Raw genomic sequence first — 22,896 nt, forward strand, 5'->3', positions numbered from 1 at the left:
GTTGAATTCTTGAAATTGAGCTTAAAATGGGTCTTAGGATTGGGTTAAGAAATAGTTAGGCTTATTACGGGCCTCAGGAGCTTTAGGTTGACTCAGGTCCTAGTGCCGGTCCGGCCCATAGGTTGGGTCATGATAAATGTGGTATCAGAGCTTAGGCCCCAGATTCAAAGGGAATATATGTCAAAAATTTTGGGAAGAGTCTAATAGGAGTCACATGTAGAGAATAGGGTCCACATTCATCCTTACATTATCATCCTTGCTTCTAGTTTCTTCTTCATATAATTGTGTATAAATATAAGTCTATAGAACTGTGTAACATGTCGTTTTGAATTTTGTGGGCTAATACTGCTGAATTTCAGGAAAATGCATAGAAGTATAAGAGCTGCCACTGCACCAGAGCTGGATGTGCCAGAAGAGGTGTTGGCACAAGATGAGGTGCCTGCCCCGAGGAGGCAGGGCAGGAGACCTAGAGCTGCTCAAGTAGAAGAGCAGCCACCACCAGTGCAGGAATAGTCTTTTATGGCCCAAGGTTTTATGGATCCAATGGCAGCTACCCTAGCCGAATTGCAGAGGACCATCAATATGATGGCACAATATATGGTCCACCCTCCACAATAGCAGCAGCCCACCACACCAAGAGGGAAACCTTACAAATAAATAATTAATTTTAAGAAATTGGTGCCTAGTATCTATGATGTAACTGATGATGTTTACCAGTTTTTGGACTCCTGCAAATAGGCAAAGGTGGAACTGCAGTTAATTGACAGAAGATTGGTAGAGTGTGTGCAGCATGTATTGGGACCAGTGCCAAGACAGTGGATGACAGACTACGTGCTACACCTATTTGAGGATTATTATGACCTACCTTGTGGGTATCAATCAAAAGGTTTGTGCCAAAAAGTTTCAGAGACCAAAGCAGTGGGCCTTTAAGGCCTTAAGGAGAATGGCAGATCCGTATATGAATATGCTATAGAATTTTTGGAACCGAGTAGGTATGCCCCCACAGCAGTGGCTAAAGAAAGTATGAAGGTAAAGAGGTTCCTAAAGGGGTTGGACAGGAAGTATGCAAACCTGGCCATGATGTTTGATCAGTCTTTCGATGTGGTAGTTGATCGAGCCCAATAGATTGAAATCAGCTATACAGGAGATGACAGTGGAAGGACAAAGAAGAATAGAGCAGAGGGTTCTTCGGGTATTCCCTACATACGTACCACGGATAGTAGAGGCCAAAGTCATTATAGAGGAAGAAGTAGAAACAATAAGAGGGGTGGTTTCAAACATAGATCTCGAGAATTGCACCGGTATGGATCTAGCAGTGGTCACGATTCGGATTCTGATGATTCCAGGTCTAGTTCAGATCCTCCTTGGCACCCTGCACACAGTGTGGAAGAGGACATTCAGGACCTTGTATCATGGGTTTAGGAGTATGTTTCTGGTGTGGCCAGCAGGGTCACTTTGCTAGAGAATGTCCCGTGTTCAGTGAGCCATAGATGGGGTCACAGGGTTCTGTTGTAAATGTTCCTCGTCAATTGTATCCTGGTGCTTCCAGCATGGCAGGTAGTTAGTTCAGTCACCAACAAGGCCGAGGACAAGGAGGACGTGGATTTGGAGGCAGGTCAAAAGGTAGAAGTCAACTTCAGAGTTTTACAATGCAAGGTAGGGATTAGGCTCGGGTTTTCACCTTGACCCACTAGGATGCGCAGGCTTCCAATGCAATTATGGTAGGTATTCTTCTAGTCTGTTCCTATGAGGCTCGTGTTTTGATAGATTCAGGTGCTACACACTCATTTATCTCCCCCGTTTTTACCATGAGATTGGGTAGGAGCCTTACAATTTTAGAATGCCCCTTATCTGTAGCTACCCCTCTAAGTGACAACATAGATATGGACATGGTTTTTCCGGGTAACCCCGTGGTGGTGGATGGAAGAATCCTCCCAACAGACTTGGTTCCTTTACCGATAATGGATTTTGATGTAATTTTGGGCATGGATTGGCTGGCAACTCATTATGCCACTTTAGACTGCAGGAACAAAAATGTGTTTCATATACCTGGTGTGGAATAGTTTAGCTTTGATGGTGACAAGAGCATGGCTCCATGTAACTTGGTGTTAGTAATTAGTGCTAGAAAGATGTTGAGGCATGGGTGTCAGGGGGATTTGGCATTAGTGAGAGATACATCTGTAGAAGGTGTTGACATGGAGAATGTTTCTATTGTCAGAGAATTTATGGATGTCTTCCCTGAGGAGCTTCCAGTGTTACCACCAGAAAGGGAAATGGAGTTTTGCATTGAAATTGTGCTGGGTACAAACCCCATATCAATGCCGCCTTACAGGATAGCCCCAGCAGAATTGAAGGAACTGAAGGAGCAACTACAAGAGCTTCTAGACAAGGGTTTTATCCGTCCAAGTACCTCCCCCTAGGGCACTCCTGTTCTATTTGTGAGGAAGAAAGATGGGTCCTTAAAGTTGTGTATTGATTATAGACAGCTGAATAAGGTGACTGTGAAGAATAAGTATCCACTTCCTCAGATCGATGATCTGTTTGATCAGCTCCAAGGGGCTAGATTCTCTTTTAAAATAGATCTATGGTCAGGCTACCATTAGTTGAGAATGAAGAATAATGATGTGCCTAAGACAACATTCAGGACAGGATATGGTCATTATGAGTTCTTGGTGATGTCTTTTGGCCTCATTAATGCACTAGCGGCCTTCATGGACTTGATGAACAAGGTGTTTAAGCCATTCTTAGACCGTTTTGTCATTGTATTCATAGATAATATTTTGGTATACTCTTAGACAGAGGAAGAATATGTGTGGCATTTGAGGATGGTGTTGCAGACTTTAAGGGAGCACCAGCTATATGCCAAATTTTCAAAATGTGAATTTTGGTTAGAAAGCATCTCATTCTTGGAACACGTGGTTTCTAGTAAAGGCATTAAAGCAAATCCCAAGAAAATTGAGACGATAACTGATTGGATTAGGCCTACAACAGTTACTGAGGTGCGAAGTTTTTCTGGGCCTAGCTGGCTACTATAGGCATTTTGTATAGAATTTTTCCAGGATAGAAGCTCCTCTAAGTAAGTTAACTCAAAAGAACATTGCATTCATTTGGACAGATGATTGTGAGGAGAGCTTCCAGAAGCTTAAGGAATGTCTAACTACAGCCCCTGTGTTTACATTACCGATGAGTGGTGAAGGATATACTATGTACTATGATGCCTCCAGAGTTGGTTTAGGGTGTGTTTTGATGCAACATGGGAAAGTAGTGGCTTATGCTTCAAGGCAGCTAAAGAGGTATGAGCAGAACTACCCCACCCATGATTTAAAAATAGCGGCTGTAGTCTTTGCATTAAAGATCTGGAGACACTACCTATATGGTGAAGTGTGCGAGATATACATTGACCACAAGAGTTTGAAGTACATCTTCCAACAGAGGGATTTAAACTTGAGGCAGAGGAGATGGATGGAACTTCTGAAGGACTATGATTATACCATCCAGTATCATCCTTGGAAAGCCAGTGTAGTAGCAGATGCTCTGAGCAGAAATTCTTCTGGAAGCTTGGCGCACATATCAGCAGTGAGGAGACCGTTAATTCAGGAAGTACACGAGTTGATGGATTAAGGTCTGATCTTGGATATTTCAGATGAGGGGCTATTATTGGCCCATTTTTCAGTAAGACCAGACATGTGAGATAGAATCAGAGTTTCTCAGCACAGGGACCCGCAATTAATACAGATTATAGAAAGAGTACAACAGGGTGAATGTTGTGAATTTGGATTTGCTAGTGATGGTGCTCTTATGCAAGGTTCTAGGATATGTGTGCTCGACGTGGACAATCTCAGGAATGAGATCATGCAAGAGGCACACTATACACCCTACAGTGTCCACCCAGGCTCCACCAAGATATACCATGATGTGAAAGATAACTACTGTTGGAATGGCATGAAGAGAGATATAGCAGACTTTGTGTCTAAGTGTTTGACTTATCAGAAGGTGAAGTTTGAATACCAGAGGCTGTCGGGAAAGCTGCAAGAGCTCCCTATCCCGGAACGGAAGTGGAAAATGATCACAATGGATTTTGTAATTGGGTTGCCTTGTACCACTCAGGGATATGATTTGATATGGCTAATTATAGATCGCCTAACTAAAACAACTCATTTCTTACCTATGCAAATCACTTATTCTGTTGCACAATACGCCAAGCTCTATATTCGAGAAATAGTCAGATTGCATGGAGTTCCTGCTTTCATAATATTTGACAGAGGGCCCCAGTTCACTTCTAGGTTTTGGAGAAAGCTGTAAGAGGCACTTGGCACATAGTTAAACTTTAGTACTGCCTTCCACCCCCAGACAGACGGATAGTCCAAAAGGACAATTTAGACACTGGAGGATATGCTTCGTATGTGTGTCTTGGATTTCGGAGGTCAATGAGATGATCAGCTACCCTTAGTGGAGTTTGCCTACAACAACCGTTATCATTCTAGTATCGGGATGGTACCCTATGAGGCACTGTATGGCATAAAGTATAGGTCTCCTCTGTGTTGGATGAAAATAGGAGAAGCAAAGGTGCATGATGTAGACCTAGTGCAATACACTTTTAAGATGGTTCCTTTAATCAGGGAATCATTGAAAATGGCTTTCAGCAGGCAGAAGAGTTATGCAGATCCCAAACGGAGGGATGTAGAGTTTGCAGTGGGCAATTACGTATTCCTGAAGGTTTCTCCGATGAAGGAAGTTATGAGATTTGGAAAGAATGACAAGTTGACAACTTGGTATATTGGACCTTTTGAAGTTACTGACAGAGTCGGAGCAGTTGTCTATTGGTTGGAGTTACCACCTAGCGTTTCTCATGTTCACCCCGTGTTTCATATCTCCATGCTCAGGAAATACATACCTGATCCTTCTCATGTATTGCAACCGGATACAGCAGAGTTGAATGAAGACTTGACATTTGAGGAGTAGCTAGTAGCCATAGTGAACTACCAAGTGAGGCAGCTAAGATCAAAATAGATCCCTATGGTTAAGGTATTGTGGAGGAGCCAATCAGTAGAAGAATACACCTGGGATTCAGAGCAGGACATGTGTAGCAAGTACTCTTATTTGTTTAATGTGTAATTCTGTTCTTTTATTCTGCCTTGTGTAAAACTTCGAGAACGAATTTTCTGTAAGGGGAGAAGAATGTAACACCCCTAATTTTCAAAATTATTATTTTATAGATAAATATTAAATTTTATTTTATTTAAATTTTGAAAAATTATTTGAAATTTTTCAAAATTTAGAAATCGGGTTCGATTTTCTAAAAATGTGAAACTTTAATAATTTTTAAAAATTAATTTAAAGACTACGTGGTAAAACTAAAAATATATTTAGACTCTACGAATTTTTTTGAGTTTTCTGAAATTTTTTCGAAATTTTTGAGCCTCATTTTTAATTCTAGGATAGAATAAAAATTCAATTTCGAGTATCCTGAATTGAACTGATCGAATCGAACAGGATCGATCGGATCGACTGAATCAAACTGGCCCTTTTCCTTTTTCATTTATAAGTGCCTATCATGTTTGTTATATGGCATGAGACTCACCATTCCATCTTATTTATATCTCATATAAATAACTTGGGAACAAACATGAATACAATCTTTCTGGATAAGTCATGTCCTTATTATGAAGTATCCTCGATTGTGAACCTATTTATGATACTTTGTGCTAGAAATATTGTCACTCATATTCTTAACAACTTAAGAATAATATTTCTAACAAAATATCAATGGACCTTTTCTATTACACATAAATATAATATATAAACAGAAAAGTGGAAATGCCATTTATTAATAAAATATGTACAAGATACATACTAAATGATATGCTCTAGGGCATACTACTAACAATCTTCCACTAGCACTAGAGCCATTCATTACAATATCTTAGACCTATCTTCTCAAGATGTCGGTCTAACTGAGTTTGTGACATAGGCTTAGTGAATGGATCTTTTCAAGCGATGTTATTTTTATATATCCGATAATATGGTAGTGCCTTTCTATGTGTTTGGATTTTGGGTGAGACCTTCCATTGTTGTCACGAAGTAGTGGGCTGCTGACTCAATGGAAGGAACTCAGTTACATCACGAACTTCTTTATCCAAATAGCTTCCTTTGCGACATCGATGCGATAATTATACTCGACCTTGTGCTCTGTTGGAACTCTTCTCCATTACAAATGAACACATATCTTCTATCATCGATATCTAATTGGAAATCGTAATCATATAACCATCCAATTGCAAGTCTCCACCTCCACAAATCAAGAATAAATCCTTAGTTCTTCTCAAGTACTTAAGGATATTCTTGTGATTATCTAGTGTTCCAAACTGGATTGGATTGATAAGTCAAACTAACGGCATATGTGATATCAGGCCTAGTACACAACATTGCATACATTAAACTTCCAATCATATGGAATCCTCGCCATCTTATCTCTTTCTTGGTGTCTTTGGAGACATCTCTTTAGAAAGATGGATACCATGTCTCCAATCCTCTCTTGGAATCAAGCATGTTAAACCTCTTTAACACCTTTTCCAAGTATAGACTTTGGGATAAACCAATTATTCTTTTCGCTCTATCTCTATAGATGCGAATCCCAAGAATATAGGTTGCCTCCCTAAGTCTTTCATGGAGAATGTATTTGACAACCATACCTTTATAGTTGTCAACATACATTACCTATCAACGATATGTCATCCACATATAAGACAAGGAAAGTGATAGTGTCACTAACCTTCTTATATACACATGGCTCATCCTCATTTTTGATAAAACCAAAGGATTTAATGGCTTCATCAAAGCGGATGTTCCAACTCCTCGAGCTTGTTTCAACCCATAAATGGATCGCTTTAGCTTGCATACCTTGGAACCATCTTGGGATTCAAATCCCTAGGTTGTTTCATGAAAATGTTTTCTTCAATGTATCCATTGAGAAAAGTTTGACATCCATCAAATCTCATAATCATAGTATGCATTTGTGCTAATAAAATCCTAATTGATTTAAGCATAAGTCTCCTCATAGTCTATTCCTTGCCTTTTATAGGTCTCTACCTTTCCATCGTAACCAATTTTCTTCTTGAAAACCCATTTGTTCCCTATAGGTACAATACCTCAAGATCCCAAACTTCATTCTTATATCAATCTATCAATCCATTTTGAAGAGTCTATATCTTCTTCATAGGTAAGTGGATCATCTCCATGATCTACTTCTTCATGAGTAGACAACTCTTGTTCTTCTTCATGAAGAAAACCATATCTCAGATGTTTCATCAATGGGTATAGGTTGACTAGATGGATTTATATCCATATTCTCCAATTCTAACTCTATTTGCCTTCCTTTGCCTCCTTCTTGAACAAATCTCTACTTATCACAATCTTTTGTGAAGTAGGCAAATAAAAATAATATTCAAAACTATCTTTTGAATATCCAACAAATCGACCTTTTTTTGATATAAGTCGGACAACCCCAAATCTTAACATGCTTTAGACTTGGTTTTCTTCCATGCCATATCTCATAAGGTGCGGAAGAAAGCGATTTTGATGGAATAAGAAAATTGGCATATCTACACCATTCATTTGGGCGTTCTGGAGAGAGTGTCGGTGAAACAATGCCATGCTCTCTCAAGTATTCATCAAATTAAATATTCACCTCCACGATCTAATCGAAGAGCTTTAATATTCTTTCCTGTTTGATTTTCTACTTCAGATTTAAATTCTTTGAACTTTTCAAAAGATTCATGTTTGTATTTCATCAAATACAAATACCCAAACCTTGATTTATCATCGTAATAAAATAATGAAAGCCCTCTAGCCATTTCTTTAAATGGACCACATACATCACTATGTATTAATTTCAAAATATTTTCAGATTCACAAGTTGGAGTAGGCTCAGAGCCCAATGAGGATAGAATCCCCATTTTCCAAATATATTTTGAACTTGAGTTGGTTTTCACCATGGCATTGCATTCTTTTAGATCACTTGCATTCAATTTGTGTTTGTCATTATTATCCAAATAATAAAGACCATCATTCATATAACAACCAACATATTTATTTCCAAAATAAATATTGCAAACATCATCAATTCATAGCCATTTCTAGTCAAACTAGATATAGAAATGATGTTCTTAAAAGCATCAGTACATATAAAATATTATCCAAACACAAAACATGTCCAAACATGTAAAAGATTTAGATCGCCAATCCGGACTTAATATCTTATCATTAGAAATATGAAAATAACAAGATATGGACATACCTTAAACACTTTCCGTGCCTCCATCGACTTTAGTCTTCCTTTTCTATTTAGCTATTTTCTTTGAAGGACATATTCTTTTGGGCAATAACCAGCATTTTGAGAAAACCAGCAGGTGCATTCTGTTTAGGCATATTCTCATACCTAGCATTCTGTTTGTGCTCACCATACAACTCTTGTAGGTGAAGGAGGATCCATGTAACACTTAGCTCATATCATGCTCCTTCCATTTATCCAAAGTATCATGTTCCTCTTGTGTGGCCTCTGGAGGTAGGGACCCAGAACATTTGAATCTAGAACATATCCTATATGTTCAAAGTTAAAATAACCAGATTAATTATTAAATGTATTATTTAAATAACCAAAATGATAATTTTCTTTTAATCAAATTGGTCCTAGTTGGATGGATTTATAGTGGGTGATTGAATTCTTATAATTCTATTGATCATCCTCAGTACATCCATTATTGGAATTACAATAAACTATAAGTGAGCAACTCCTTGCCCATCACATCTCATGTGAAAATCTCGGGTACATCCATTATTGACTTATCTTGCATTAGTTAAGTTGATCCCATTGAGTCATAATTATGCAAATAATTTTAATGTAAACCATTTACATATTTATAACATCTCATGCTTAACAATTATTCTTAAGAAAATCTCTTAAATTAATTGCATCTCATGCAACTATTTAAAATTTCTTAAAATAATTGCCCCAATGGAGGGCTTATGTTATAATTACTTTAATTATAGCATTTCCAACTTAATCATTTGTTTGGAAGATTTTATAGCCATCCTTATTACTATTAAGGTCTCACTTTGCACATTATCCATTTAGCATGCATATATCATATAATTGCATACATTCTCATACATCTCATGCATTCATGGATAAGCGATAAATATGGTATGATCATGGACTTTCTAAGGGATTCATTCGAGCCACCAAGAATTGAATGGGGCATTCCTAGGTGCATTTCATTCATTCATTTTACAAGAGTTGCTGAAGGAGTACATAATCAACACTTGATATTGAATTCCTCCCATGATCCACAATGCTCTTTGACCTCTTGAACTTTACATACCAAGGCGAATTTACAAGAACTTAAATAAATGAAATTACAACCCAAAATATTACAACCTTAATAATACATGCACAAAATAAATTAAAATAAATTAATTAATTTACAATCCCAAAGAAACATAAAAGAAATAAATTCAATCACATTGGTCTTTTATAGTCCATGATCATCCATCATGCATATCAGTATTTAACAATTAAATAAAACATACATACTTAAATTAAATTGAATATCTCATATTCAACTTAAAAATCCAGATTTGAATATGATTCAAATAAATTTAAAAATTCAGATTTGAATCTCATTCAAACAAATTTAAAAATTGATTTGAATCACATTCAAACAACTGATTTGAATCACATTCAAACATTTTTAAAAATCAGATTTGAATCACATTCAAATATTTTTAAAAATCAGATCTTTATTGAATTAATTTTAAAAATCAGATTTAAATATGATTCAAACAACTTTAAAAATTCAGATTTGAATCACATTCAAACAATTTTTAAAATTTACATTCAAACAATTTTTAAAATTCTGATTTGAATCATAATTTAATTGTGTGATTAAAACTACTAATTAAACACTTTAATTAGTCAAAGAATAGGCCTTAGATCATACAACAATTGCCCATGGAACCATTGTTGCCGCCCCAATGGTGGCTTCACCTCTTGATCCAACCAGCAATGAATCAATCATCTCATGATCAAATCACACAATTAAATCATATAATCAACAATCTAAATGGCAAATATAGTAAAACACAAGATTATACCATTGAATTCAGATTTATTTTTATCTATTTGATTTCAATGATAAACAACATATTAAAACTCTTTTAATATGTTTTTGCATCTGTATTTGCCATTTAAGATTTTAAAATTAATCTTTTCTATTAATTAGAAATTCAAGTTCTACCTTTTAAGAGATTAGAGATGTAAGCGGACACTAGAAACAATTTCTAGTGTTCTTAATTCAAGAGATTGATGGCTAATCTCTTTGAATTGATGAGAGATGAAGAGAAATAGCTGGAGAGGCTCAAAGTGGCTTGACAAATGAGAGGAGAGGCTGCTGGTTATTTGTTCTTTTCATAACCACACTTAAATAGCTAGGTTAACACATTAAATGTCAAACCTATATTTAATCTTAATTTTAATAATCTTACATGATTAAAAACATTTGTCACACCGTGAAATGACCAAAAACCCCCTGTGTCTTAATTTTGAGTTCTAAACCCAAAATAATTATTTTCTTCTTCTAATTAATTTATATCAAATATAAATTAATTAATTAATCTCTATTAATTAATTTCTCATCAATTAAATTCATATTTAAACACTTTAAATATAAATTTAATTTATTTAATTAATCAATTAAACTCTTTAATTAATTAATTAAATCATATTTAAATAGGTGATAACTAGAATAATTAAATGAACATAGGATTTTATCTCTATTTACTTTGATTTATGACAAAACATTGACAGAGTAAACTCCATGTGCTTGTCATAGTGTCATCACTGTTACCTACTTATCATTTATTTGTTATATGGCATGAGACTCACCATTCCATCTTATTTATATCTCATATAAATAGAATAATATTTCTAACAAAATATCAATGGACCTTTTCTATTACACATAAATATAATATATAAAGTGGAAATGCCATTTATTAATAAAATATACTACTAACACCTCGCACGTCCCGACTCCCTCTCTTCCCTTCCTTTTTTCTCTTTTCTCTCTCCTCCCCACTGCCGGCTGCCGCCACCAAGCCCTTCCCCTCATGCCGGCGACCACCCTGGTATCCTTCCCCTTGTCGGCCGCCTCCTGGAATAGCCGGAAAATGTGCCCCAAAACTCCCTTTCATGCAGTGTGCCGCTTTAGCTTCCCGAGCTGATTTCGGCCATCGATTGGACTAGATCTTATCCCAAAACCCATCTATACCTCGAGAGCTTTCTATAGACACCAAGAACACCAAAATCCATCTAGTGATTTGTCCAATTTTTGTCTAGGAAGTTTTAGCCTATTTTAAATTTTGGGCTAGATTTCTCATAAACCGTGAACTCCACGAAAAATCCGAGAGTACCTGAGTGCTCCCCTTGGCGAGAGCTTTGCAGTAATATCAATTTCGAATTTTTTTGACACCGTTTTTGGTGGGTCCCATGAAGCTTTGCAGTGTTTTTTCGAATACTAAATGAGCTTAATACATTCTGTAAAAATTATGTACTAACCCCTGTATTGTGAGCTTCGCGTAGGTACATTCAATTCATGAAAATTCAACAGTTGCTCGAGTTTGCAATTTCGGACCGGGCAGGCAGGCTATAGAAAAAGTTTCAGAATTGGGTTGAAATTATAGGCTACCCCACCATTTTCAGACTTTCCGGACGCGTCCCCAAGGTCGGAATTGGCATAGGTACACCCGAATCTTACCTTTTCTTAATTATCTAGTGCTTGATTACAATTAAAAATCTATAAAATATTCGTGGTAGGTTAAAAAATTATAATTACTTTTGCATTAGCTTAATAATATTGCTAAGGACCTTGAGGAAAAATTTTAGAATTTTTAGAGCTCATTTGGATAGTTTTTGCAAAAGGGTTAATTGTAGGGACTAAATTATAATTTTTCAAATTATGGCTGCTGACTGTTTGGATGGGCCTAGGAGGGGCCATATGATGTGATTGAGTTGTGGATGTGTGACTTGTGAATATAGAAGTGTATTTTGAACTCTTTTATAGGTTGGGTAGATCCTAGGTATAGGGAAAACTCTGCCGAATTTTCGGCACGACTTAGGGCATCTTTGATCATTTTTAAACTTATATTGAGTCAAATATATTAAATAATTTTAATGAAATTGTCAGGTGAGCCGGGATAGCCTTCTTCCTCAACCCAGCCACCGCAGTGACCTCGGTTCAAGTCTGTGAGTAAAATATTAATTTTAATTATAATTTTAATATTATTATATATTCAAGCATACCCATGCATCACTTATAAATATGTATCTATGTAGTTAAACACTAGGCACTTTTTATATTGTATCTTAATTGACGAAGTGCCATGGATATTATTTATGGTAATTTGGAGCAGTGTGCGTGCGTTGGTGTGTGTGTGGTGTGTGGTATTGATATGGATAGGATGGGTAGACGCGGCTTGAGAGACACTCGCTAGGACCCTATCCTTTATGGATAAGTCATGGTAGGCACAGCTCGAGATGATCTCGCTGGCCCCCGCATTTGGTTTATCAAGCGAAAGTCTGGCTTGAGAGACACTCGCTGGCAGAGGTTGGATTAAGAGAGATATATAGGGGATCAGCTCCCATATATGTACTGTTTGAATATTATTGGGTGTGTGAGTGCTCTAAATTGCCTTTTTTCTGTTTTGATGTGATATGTATGAAAGTTTCGATGGTGTTGCATTCTACTCTTTAGGATGCATTGGATCTAGGTAGTTATAGAAATTATAGTTAAAATTGGTATTTTACTCTCTGAGTCGAACGCTTATTCTTGTTCACCTTATTTTTTTAGGCTATAGGAGAATTACTTATTATGACTAACCTGCTCCTCTTCTTCGCAGGTCAATTAGTAATATCTAATGTATTTTGTATAATTTAGCCAAAATTTTAGACTCCACATGCGTTAGAAGTATTTTAATCAATTTGGGACTGTAATATAATATTATGTTGAATTTGTAAGAATATTAAATACATTTATGTGTGAGTATGATTGGATTGGATGAGGGAGATGAGTATGTGGAGGGTGAGCTGAACTTCCCAAATTGTTGTATATTGTGTTTACAGATCGGGCGAGTAAAAAAACTCCCCGTTATATGATCCATATTATGACTGAACTCTATCTAGTTGAATTCTTGAAATTGAGCTTAAAATGGGCTTTAGGATTGGGTTAAGGAATAGTTAGGTTTACTACGGGCCTCGGGGCCTTTAGATTAGCCCAGGTCCTAGTGCCGGTCCGGCCCATAGGTTAGGTAGTGACAAATATATTTTAATCAATAAAAAATTTTTTTAGTATAAAATTTAAATTAAAAATAATGTAAATATATATTTTATATTATAAATAAAAATATTTAAATATAAAATTTAAATTAATAGACTATTTTGCTAATCAAATAAAATTTTAGGAATCATATTGTAAATTTACCTTTTTTTAAAAAATTTAATTTAGTCACTCCCACTATAATTGTGACAATTAACTAAGATTAGGCTATTATATATACCAAAAAAATTTTTTTAGCTATAATCATGAATTCTCTAATCCCTGGTTTGTCATAATTTTTATATTGTATGATATAGTTATATTTTTTGTTTGTTTAGATTGTTTAGAAGAATACTAATTCTAATTTATCACAAGTTTTCAAATCACTATATCTGTGATTTCATATTGTTTTAAATTTTTAAATTTTCATTTTATACAAAACTATTTATATATTTTAAAAAAATAATAAAGATATTTAGTAATCATCATATTTATTTTATTACATTATACCGTCTAACCAAATAAAAAATTATTAAATTATTTTATATTATATCATTTTTCTAAGCATATTAATAATAAAATTATATCATCAATAAAATATTATATATTAAATTAATAAATTATGCTGTACTAATTTGATGGATTGAGTATCTAAAAACACCTGAACATGATCATGGTAATATCTATGATAAATTATAAAATACATCCAACGTACTAAAATGTAGTACACTAATAACTAATAAAGAAAAAATCAACTGAGGAATGTGATCCAACGAGCACGGGAGTTTTCTGTAATTTGCCAATTACTACGTACGCACCCTAGCAGTTTTTCAGTTCTTCGTGCTGCGCCTTCTCATTTCTGTTAGACAAATCAACCAAATCAGAATCGAAATCCTCCTCGTCGCCACCACCAGCGCCACCATCATCCGCCGCGAGCACTAATCAATGACAAATCCAATTAGCAAGTCGCTAATCTTGATATTGTTAGCACTCTTTTTGGTGTCGTCGTCGCTCGCTAGCACAGATGTTCCCTTCATAGTAGCCAATAAGAAGGCCACTCTCAACAGGCTCAAATCCGGCTCCGAACGCGTCTCCGTCTCCATAGATATCTACAATCAGGGAACTTCGTGAGTTTCTCCGCCTTTCCTTTCACCTTTTATTTATTAATTTTAGAATATGTCTGATCAGATCTAAGCTTCTATGATTCGCTTTCTTTTTTGTTTATAGATTCAATTGACCTTTTCTTACGTTCCTTCACTGATTAGGCGTTTATGGTTTGAATTCCATGCTTTTGAGCTGAGTAATTGAAAAGCTTTTAAAATCTGCGGTCCGTTGATATTATTGTGATGCAATCCTAGGGTTATTGAAGTGGAGTTATAATCAAGGAGCAAAAATTCAATATAAGAGCGAATCATACTAATTCAATCAGTCATATCAAGCAATAGGATGTCATTGTAGAGTGTTAACATAGGCCTGCTAACTAAAGCTGTTAGTCCACGGACATTTGTGGGTCTGATTCGATGAGGATAGAAATCAACTGTTGTCTAACGTGTAATAATCTATCTAGAAAAGCTGCAAATCCTTTGAATGGATTAGAGTAAATAAGTTGCAAATATATTAGAATGCAGTGGATTTGGATCTGTGTTAAACACATTCTTAGCTTTTCTATCAGAATCTAAATAAGCTCTAATACTTGCCTTTAATCTCCTCACGTGTGTTACCATTGTAAACAATTATAATGCTTTGTATTTGAGTGATTGTGTCTTGGAATGTGCATTTTATCTTTATGCAGAGAAGTCTGATATTATGAGTCTAAATGAAAAATTATGAATATGAAACACTGATTTAAATTCTGATCTGAAGCTACATTCTATTGGTTGCAACTTGCAAAGTATTATACTTCCAAGTTTATTCAACTATGAATTGAAGCATGAGGTCCCGTTGACCTGCTTGAGTTGTTTGCATATTTTATATGGGTAGTAAAAGCTACAGTTTTTGTTCTTTTGCTTGGAGGCCATATTGTGTATACTGACTTTGTTTGTTAATGATGTGTGCTCTGTTTGAGAAAATTTCACTGACACTGAAATAAGCATAGCATTGTTAAACCTCAATTTACACTCAAGTACAAGAATCTTATGCTCTGTACCTGTAAAGTGCAACTTTGCGGCTGCTTGAAGTAAGGTGCACAAACTAAAGATGGGAAGGTTCAAGAAACTTAAATAAACAGAGTATTGATTTTACCATACAGATGGTCTCAAACAATTAGAGCATTGTGTAACTGTGCAAAGTTCATAGGTTCAAATGATGACTATAGCATACTGCTACTTAGAATGAGCATCCACATTCAAGAGCCATTAATTTAGTGATGTTGATGTTTGACAAATGATAGAAATGTGTTAAACAACGAAAATTATATCAGTACAAGAAAAAGTTTGCTATAGAAATGTGTTAAATTATGAAAATTATATCAATACAAGAAAAAGTTTGCTTTGTGCTTTTAAAAAGGTTCTTTCTGTGCTTAATCAGCTTCTTGTATAAAGTGTTTCACTCTTGAAGACAATGCTTGAATTGATGGGTTTAGGCATGTAAAGACTGCCTCCAAATTGCCGGGCCCAAGGTTGTACTTCAAAATTGTGCTAGTGATTTCAATTAAGAGTGACATGGTTTTCCTTTTGCTGGATGTGTCTATTGTAACGATCATTTGGATTGCATCTAAGAAACATGGGAAAATCTAGTGTCTTCAAGACTTTCTACTTGGTTTAATGTAGCAGTTGAATGGGGAACAAATATTTACAGTTTGGTGTACCAAAGGGAAATTTGAATTCAAAGTTGTTAGCTCTCACTATGGCCCATTAATCCCATTAAACCCCTTAGAAAATGATAAATGATCCATTCTTTTGGCAACTTTTACGTTGTACTTGAGGGTGCACTGCTGGAGTGGGCCTGAAGGAATTCTGTTGATAAGGTTGATTCATGGCAAAAGATGAATTAAAATTTGTTAATATAAACATCATGATTAGCTTCTGGTGCTCTTTTTGGAACCTGTATTACTTCTAGTTTGTATATGAGCTTTTGCATCTTTCTATCTTGTGAGAATAAAATACGCTGCTATGGCGTGGAATTGGATGCTGTAACTGAATGATCCTTGATGTCCAGGCAACAGATTAGATTGAATCCCACAGGGAATAAAGTAGTGGCCTTAGTAGACTAGTAGACTTTCATATGCTTTTTTTAATTCTAGTTATTCTGTTTTGTGTATTCCCAGTTGAATATTAACTATTGACATCTATTTATGGTTTTGCCTGAGCAATTGTTGTATTACTTTTGTCCTATATGATGTTTGTTCTGTGAAATTTTCAGGACTGCTTATGATGTAAGTCTTGTTGATGATCGCTGGCCTCAAGATATATTTGATGTCATCAGTGGCAACACTTCACAGTCATGGGAAAGACTTGATGCGTGAGTACTGTTTTTCAGTAGTTGCAGTCAATTTTGCATTTGTGATCCTTTGTCTGTGAAATGTTTTTCACGCTGCATTTTGCAGTGGTGGTATCCTGTCACACTCTTTTGAATTGGAGGGCAAAGTGAAAGGAATGTTTTATGGTTCCCCAGCAGTTATTACTTTTCGCATTCCCACTAAGTCGGCTCTACAGGTGTGAAATCCACAGAGTTCTATATCTTGTTCTCTTCTTACTAATTTAGGCATTGAAATTTTCATATTTCTATTGGTTATAGGAGGCATATTCAACTCCCATACTGCCTCTAGATGTCCTTGCCGAGAGACCTCCTGAAAAGAAGTTTGAGTGGGTAAGTTTCTTGCTGATTTTTTTTTTAGGTATATAAATTTGCCTCTATGCTTGAGTGCACAGTTTCCCGTTGACTGAACTCCTTTTTTTTTTTTTCCCCTCTTTTCTTTTCTTTTCTTTCTTGTTCTATGGAATTGCACTGGCGAAACTTCTGCAGGCGAAGGTATGAATCATCTTCTCATTGTCTGGTTTTTAGTTTATGATACTTGTTGAAATGTATTTGGTGGAACTTCGACATAAAATGGCATAAAATAGGCAAATTAAACTCATACATTCCCATTTTTTTGAAGCTGATTTAACCCTACTGAGTGATTGATCATTCAATATACAAGCATGCAAATATCAATTCAATTTATTGATGTTCACACCTTGAGGATAATATTTAAATGATGTTCTCTTTGATTTGCAGAGGCTATTGGCAAAATATGGATCTCTAATTTCTGTCATTTCCATTGTGGTTCTGTTTGTTTACCTGGTTGCTACGCCCTCCAAGTCCAGTGCAGCAAAAGCAAGCAAAAAGAAGCGTTAATCAATACAGCTGAGTAACTAATCAATAGCTTGTCTGCATTTGAACTACTAGATGCGCGAGCTTGTCTCAGTAGCTAGTTAAATGTTCCTTTCCCCTAGAATTGAGAACAGATTTTATTAAAACTTTCATTTACATATTAGTTAAAAGAGCGCATGCAACATGAATCAACTGATTTTTATTGCTCACGGTAAGGACCAATTAATGTGATCTTTGGCTTGTGTACATTTTAAGATTACTGAACTGTTATCAGTTTTGGAGTCTGTATTAGTTTGGCTGTAGACATTATGAAATTCAATTTTGGATTAGATTATTTTTTACGGCTGCTGCTATGAATTTTTTATTACTTGGCTGGGATGTTGAGGCAAAGTTCTTCTACTGCCGGTACAGAATTGCGGTCAATGTGCTGAGGGAAGTGAACATTTTCCTTGTTTACTACTATTGTATTTCTGGGTTCATACTGAGCATGGGATGATTATTATCTGTCAAATTTACGTCTTAAAGAACATAATTTCTTGTTAATCACCTGATTCCATGATGGTTGCCCTTTAGATAAAATGGGGAGATATGGGGCTTTGACCTGATTGCAGAGGTAGTGGAGTGGCTAAAATCTGCCCGTGCTCGGCATGTCATTTGATATATTGCCAACGTAGGCTAGATTTGGGCTGCAACTTTCAGTGCTAATGGTCTAAAGTAAAGATGAAACTAAAATCGGGTGCCTCCAAGCTTGTCTTCAAGCCTGCAAGAGATTTCCCAATTAACTTAAATGGGATAAAAATATATATTTTTAACTTATAAATTCTTTAGAACAGTTTCAAAAAATATGTTCGAGGTTGGACAAATGGATCGAATACGCATCCACTTTTCTTTATAAATCGGCAAGAAATCTTGGCGCTTAAAGGATTTAAAGCATTCCAATCTTGGGTTGAATTCAACTTTGATATAGAAACAATATTAATCCCTCAAAAAAATCTCTGAGAATTTATTTAGCGTAACATGTACATGAATAAGCTTTCATTGTTGATTATGATAAAATTAATATGGGATTGCCATAACCAATGATCATTCGAATCCTTGCGGAGAAGGATTTCTTGATTCAGTCCTCTTTTTTCATCATGTATTCGTAGTCTATATAGATCTCTTTCAATAGCTTTTTATGTTGTCGTTTCGCATCTCTCGATTGGAATACTTCCTGAGAGTAGCTACCAATACCACATACGATGATTCTACCTCCGTCGCCTTCCCCACCACCACGAGTTGAGCAGGGCGGACCTAAGAAATTTAGTCAGTAGGTAAAAAAAAATTTTTGTTTTGCTTAATTTAAAAAAAAAAAAGAAAATATTGTATATAGTAATAAAGTATCTATGAAAAATAAAATAAAAATACATTTAATTTTCAATATATAACAATAATAATGATGTAGAAAAAAAAATAAATTTATTAAATAATAAATTCCAGTTATAATATTAAATTTATAGTTGTCAACGATTAATTTTTATTTTCTTTAGTAAGTGTTAAAGGATTATTTCATTATCAATGTTATCAAATATATTTTTCTCAATATATGTAATTAAAGAATCACATGTTCCATTCGATTTCACAATCGAGTTTTCATAATATTCATTTTAGAAAATGCACTTTAAAAACTTGTAATTGCAACAGGTAATATTAACGTCAATTTTAAAAATAAGTAAACTAATGGATATACCTTAATCAACCAAATATAAAATAAAATACTAAAACAATATAAGATTAGAATTTACTATTTATTTTTAAAAAATTAAAATAATTTAATAAGTTTAAATTTATTAAATATAATAATATTTTAAAAATTTTAGTGGGTCATCATATGGGTATTTATTTTTTTCCAAAGGTTCATACAGGTAATTTTATTTAATATATATAAAGAAAATTTTATTTATTCAATTGAGTGGGGTTACTAATACGTAAAGCTCTGGCTATGTATATCATCTTTTGGAGCCTCTAGAAGTTAAGTTAATCAACTACAATGCCTTAATTTACTCTATACTCTTATGAATCATAATTAATTACTTGGTTATGAATATAAAAAAAAAAAGGAAAAAGAATATATTTAAAGGAACGAAGGAGAGAGGGATTGTCAATAACAAGAAGCAACCCCTTTCTTAGATCTGGTTGTAAATTGAGGTAACTTTTACAGAGAGATAAATTTTAGAAAGAAGCTCATTTATAGACATTCAGGAAATTAAATCTCATGAGATTTCCTTATAAAGATATTAAACTTTTGCTATTATATCATTTTTTTGGATCCTTTAGAAGTTAAGTTAATCAACTGTAATGCCTTAATTTACTCTACACTCTTATGAATCATAACTAATTACTTGGTTATGAATATAAAAAAACAAAAGGAAAAAGAAAAGATTTAAAGGAGGGAAGAAGGAAGGAGTTGTCACTAACAAGAAAGCAATCCCTCCCTTAGATCTAATTGTAAATTGGGGAGCTTTTATAGAGAGATAAATTTTAGAGAGACGCTCATTCACAGGCATTCAGGAAATCGAAGCTTATGAGATATATATATATATATATCATCTTTTGGAGTCTTTAGAAGTTAAGTTAATCAATTATAATGCTTTAATTTATCTACACTCTTATGAATCATTATTAATTACTTGGTTATGAGTAAACAAAAGGAACAATAAAAGATTTAAATGAGGAAGGAGGGAGGGATTGTCACAAACAAGAAGCAATCCCTGCCTTAGATTTGGTTGTGAATTAAGGGAGATTTTATAGAGATACTCAGTCATACTCATTCTAAAAAATCAAATCTTATGAGATTTCCTTATAAAAATCTTTAACTTTTGCTATTATATAATCTTTTGATGTCTCTAGAAATTAAGTTAATCAACTATAATGCCTTAATTTACTCTACGCTCTTATGAATCACAATTAATTACTTGGTTATGAATATAAAAAGCAGAAGGAAAAAGAAAAGACCTAAAGGAGGGAAGGAAGGAGGGGTTGTTACTATACAAAAAGAAATCCCTCCCTTAGATTTGATTGTCAATTGAAGGAGCTTTTACAAAGAGATAAATTTTAGAGTCACTCATTCACACGCATTCAAAAAATCAAATTTTATGAGATTTCTTATAAAGATCTTATACTTTTGCTATTATATCTTCTTTTAGAGCCTTCAAAAGTTATGTTAATTAGCTATAATGCCTTAATTTGCTCTACACTTTTATGCATCATAATTAATTACTGGTTATGAATATGAGAAAAGCAAGGAAAAAAGAAAAGATCTGAAGAAGGGAAGAGAGGGGTTGTCACTAACAACAAGTAATCCATTCCTTAGATCTAGTCTTGAATTGAGGGAGTATTTACATAGAGATAAATTTTAGAGAGATACTCATTCACACACATTGGGGAAATAGAATCTTATGAGATTTCCTTATACAGATCTTGAACTTTTGCTATTATATCATCTTTTATAATCCCTAGAAGTTAAGTTAATCAACTATAATGCCTTAATTTACTCTACACTCTTATGAATCATAATTAACTATGTGGTTATGATTATAAAAAAGGAAAAAGAAAAGATCTGAATGAGGGAAGGTTGGAGGGACTATTATTAACAAGAAGCAATCTCTCCCTTAGATCTGATTGTGAATTGAGGGAGCTTTTACAAACAGATAAATTTTAGAGTGATACTCATTCATACACATTTAGGAAATCGAATCTCATAAGATTTCCTTATAAAAATCTTAAGCTTCTGCTATTATATCATCTTTTGGAACCTATAGAAGTTAAGTTAATTAACCACAATGCCTTAATTTGCTTTACACTCTTATGAATCATAATTAATTACTTGGTTATGAATAATATTATAATCAATAGTATGATTTCAATAATTCCAGTCCAAATTAATAAAACTATTTTGTTTTATATTTGTTATTATTATTACAAATTAAATCACAAAATTAAATTCAATGGTAATTAACATTTAAGTTTCAATTAGCATATATTATTCTGGATATTTTAATAGAAATTATTGATTGTAAAAAAAAATTAGTTTTCAATTGTAGTACTGTTTTCAACCAGAGCTAAAGTTAATTACTGTGTAGTCAAAGCCAATTTTAGCTTTAATTAAATCTTCAATTTAATATTTCATAGTTCGAGAACACTTTAATTTTATTGTGCTAAAGCTCACTATTAGCTATGGCCATAAAACAAAATATTAACATTTATTAGCAAATATAAAAGAAGCTTTATCCTTAATTGTTGCAGTAGTATTACCAAGTCTCTCAGCGCATAACTCGCACTAGGACAACCGAGTCAAGTGACTCGCCCCATATTTTTTCCTCCCACCTCCTCACCATCAACTTGCATCATTCTCTCTTTCATAATCTCCCCCATATACTACATTGCTATCCTATATGCTACGCTGTATGAAGCCCTCTGGCCTTTCCTTCAAAGCAGCCCTGAAACTTCCGTCCCTTTCCCATGGAATCGTCGCTTTGATGTTAGAGTTTGCTCTCTCTCTCTCTCTCTCTCTCTCTCTCTCTCTCCATGCAAGGGTTTTTCATTTTATTCATTTCTCACTGTGTGTGTATATGGTAGCAGACCCAGGTACTGTTTTGCAGAAACATATTAAACGGTTCAATGGTGGTTGATCTAAGGAGCCAAGTGAATCTGGGGGTGGTCTGTTCCACCTGAGCAGCATTTGGCATGACCTCGCCGACCGCAGTTACGAGTATCGTCCTCTCTTATTTGCAAATCAATACGAGCAAGACCCTGCCTTTTTTATTAGTGCTAACTGTTGTGGTCCTCTGGTGTATATGCTTGTGCCAGAAATGGTCCACTGCTGCCGTCTCTGTGATTCCTAAGTGTTTTATTTCGGTTAAACATCATCAACTAATCATGTATCAACATTCATGATTCTCTATGCGTTCTTTCAAGCTCTCTTTTTCTTCGTAATCTTGTTAGATTTTCCTTTTCTAATTTAGAGCGGAGACACTCCACTACTTTGTAATAGCTAATTTCACATAAATGTAGTTCAACTCTTCAATTTAATAAAAAAAAATTATCATACTCATCTTTTACGTATCATATTAGATTCAATTTTTTAATCCCAGTTAAAAGCAAACAATCGATGTGAAGAAGAAAAACTTTAAGATTCTTTTAATTAAAAGTAAACAAGATGGACATCACATCCATC

At 34.6% G+C, this 22,896-nt stretch overlaps 1 protein-coding gene across 1 annotated transcript; it reads left to right on the forward strand.

Moving 5' to 3' along the window:
• Nucleotides 1–14,123: 14,123 nt before the first annotated feature.
• LOC110646870 (uncharacterized) lies at nt 14,124–18,022 on the forward strand. The gene is made up of 5 exons (XM_058141379.1): nt 14,124–14,497; nt 16,731–16,829; nt 16,915–17,023; nt 17,106–17,339; nt 17,586–18,022. The coding sequence occupies exons 1-4, from the start codon at nt 14,316–14,318 to the stop codon at nt 17,211–17,213; spliced, it is 498 nt and encodes a 165-aa protein (XP_057997362.1). The 5' UTR covers nt 14,124–14,315; the 3' UTR covers nt 17,214–17,339; nt 17,586–18,022.
• Nucleotides 18,023–22,896: the final 4,874 nt, after the last annotated feature.

Source organism: Hevea brasiliensis, unplaced genomic scaffold (genome assembly GCF_030052815.1).
Source record: "Hevea brasiliensis isolate MT/VB/25A 57/8 unplaced genomic scaffold, ASM3005281v1 Scaf1, whole genome shotgun sequence".
Classification (NCBI taxonomy): domain Eukaryota; kingdom Viridiplantae; phylum Streptophyta; class Magnoliopsida; order Malpighiales; family Euphorbiaceae; genus Hevea; species Hevea brasiliensis.

What these genes read in the sequence shown, in the direction of transcription:
- LOC110646870 (XM_058141379.1), top strand. Translation starts at nt 14,316, where the DNA reads ATGACAAATCCAATTAGCAAGTCGCTAATCTTGATATTGTTAGCACTC. An exon ending in ATCTACAATCAGGGAACTTC is followed by an intron (nt 14,498 to 16,730) that starts GTGAGTTTCTCC and finishes TGAAATTTTCAG; the next exon opens with GACTGCTTATGATGTAAGTC. An exon ending in TCATGGGAAAGACTTGATGC is followed by an intron (nt 16,830 to 16,914) that starts GTGAGTACTGTT and finishes TGCATTTTGCAG; the next exon opens with TGGTGGTATCCTGTCACACT.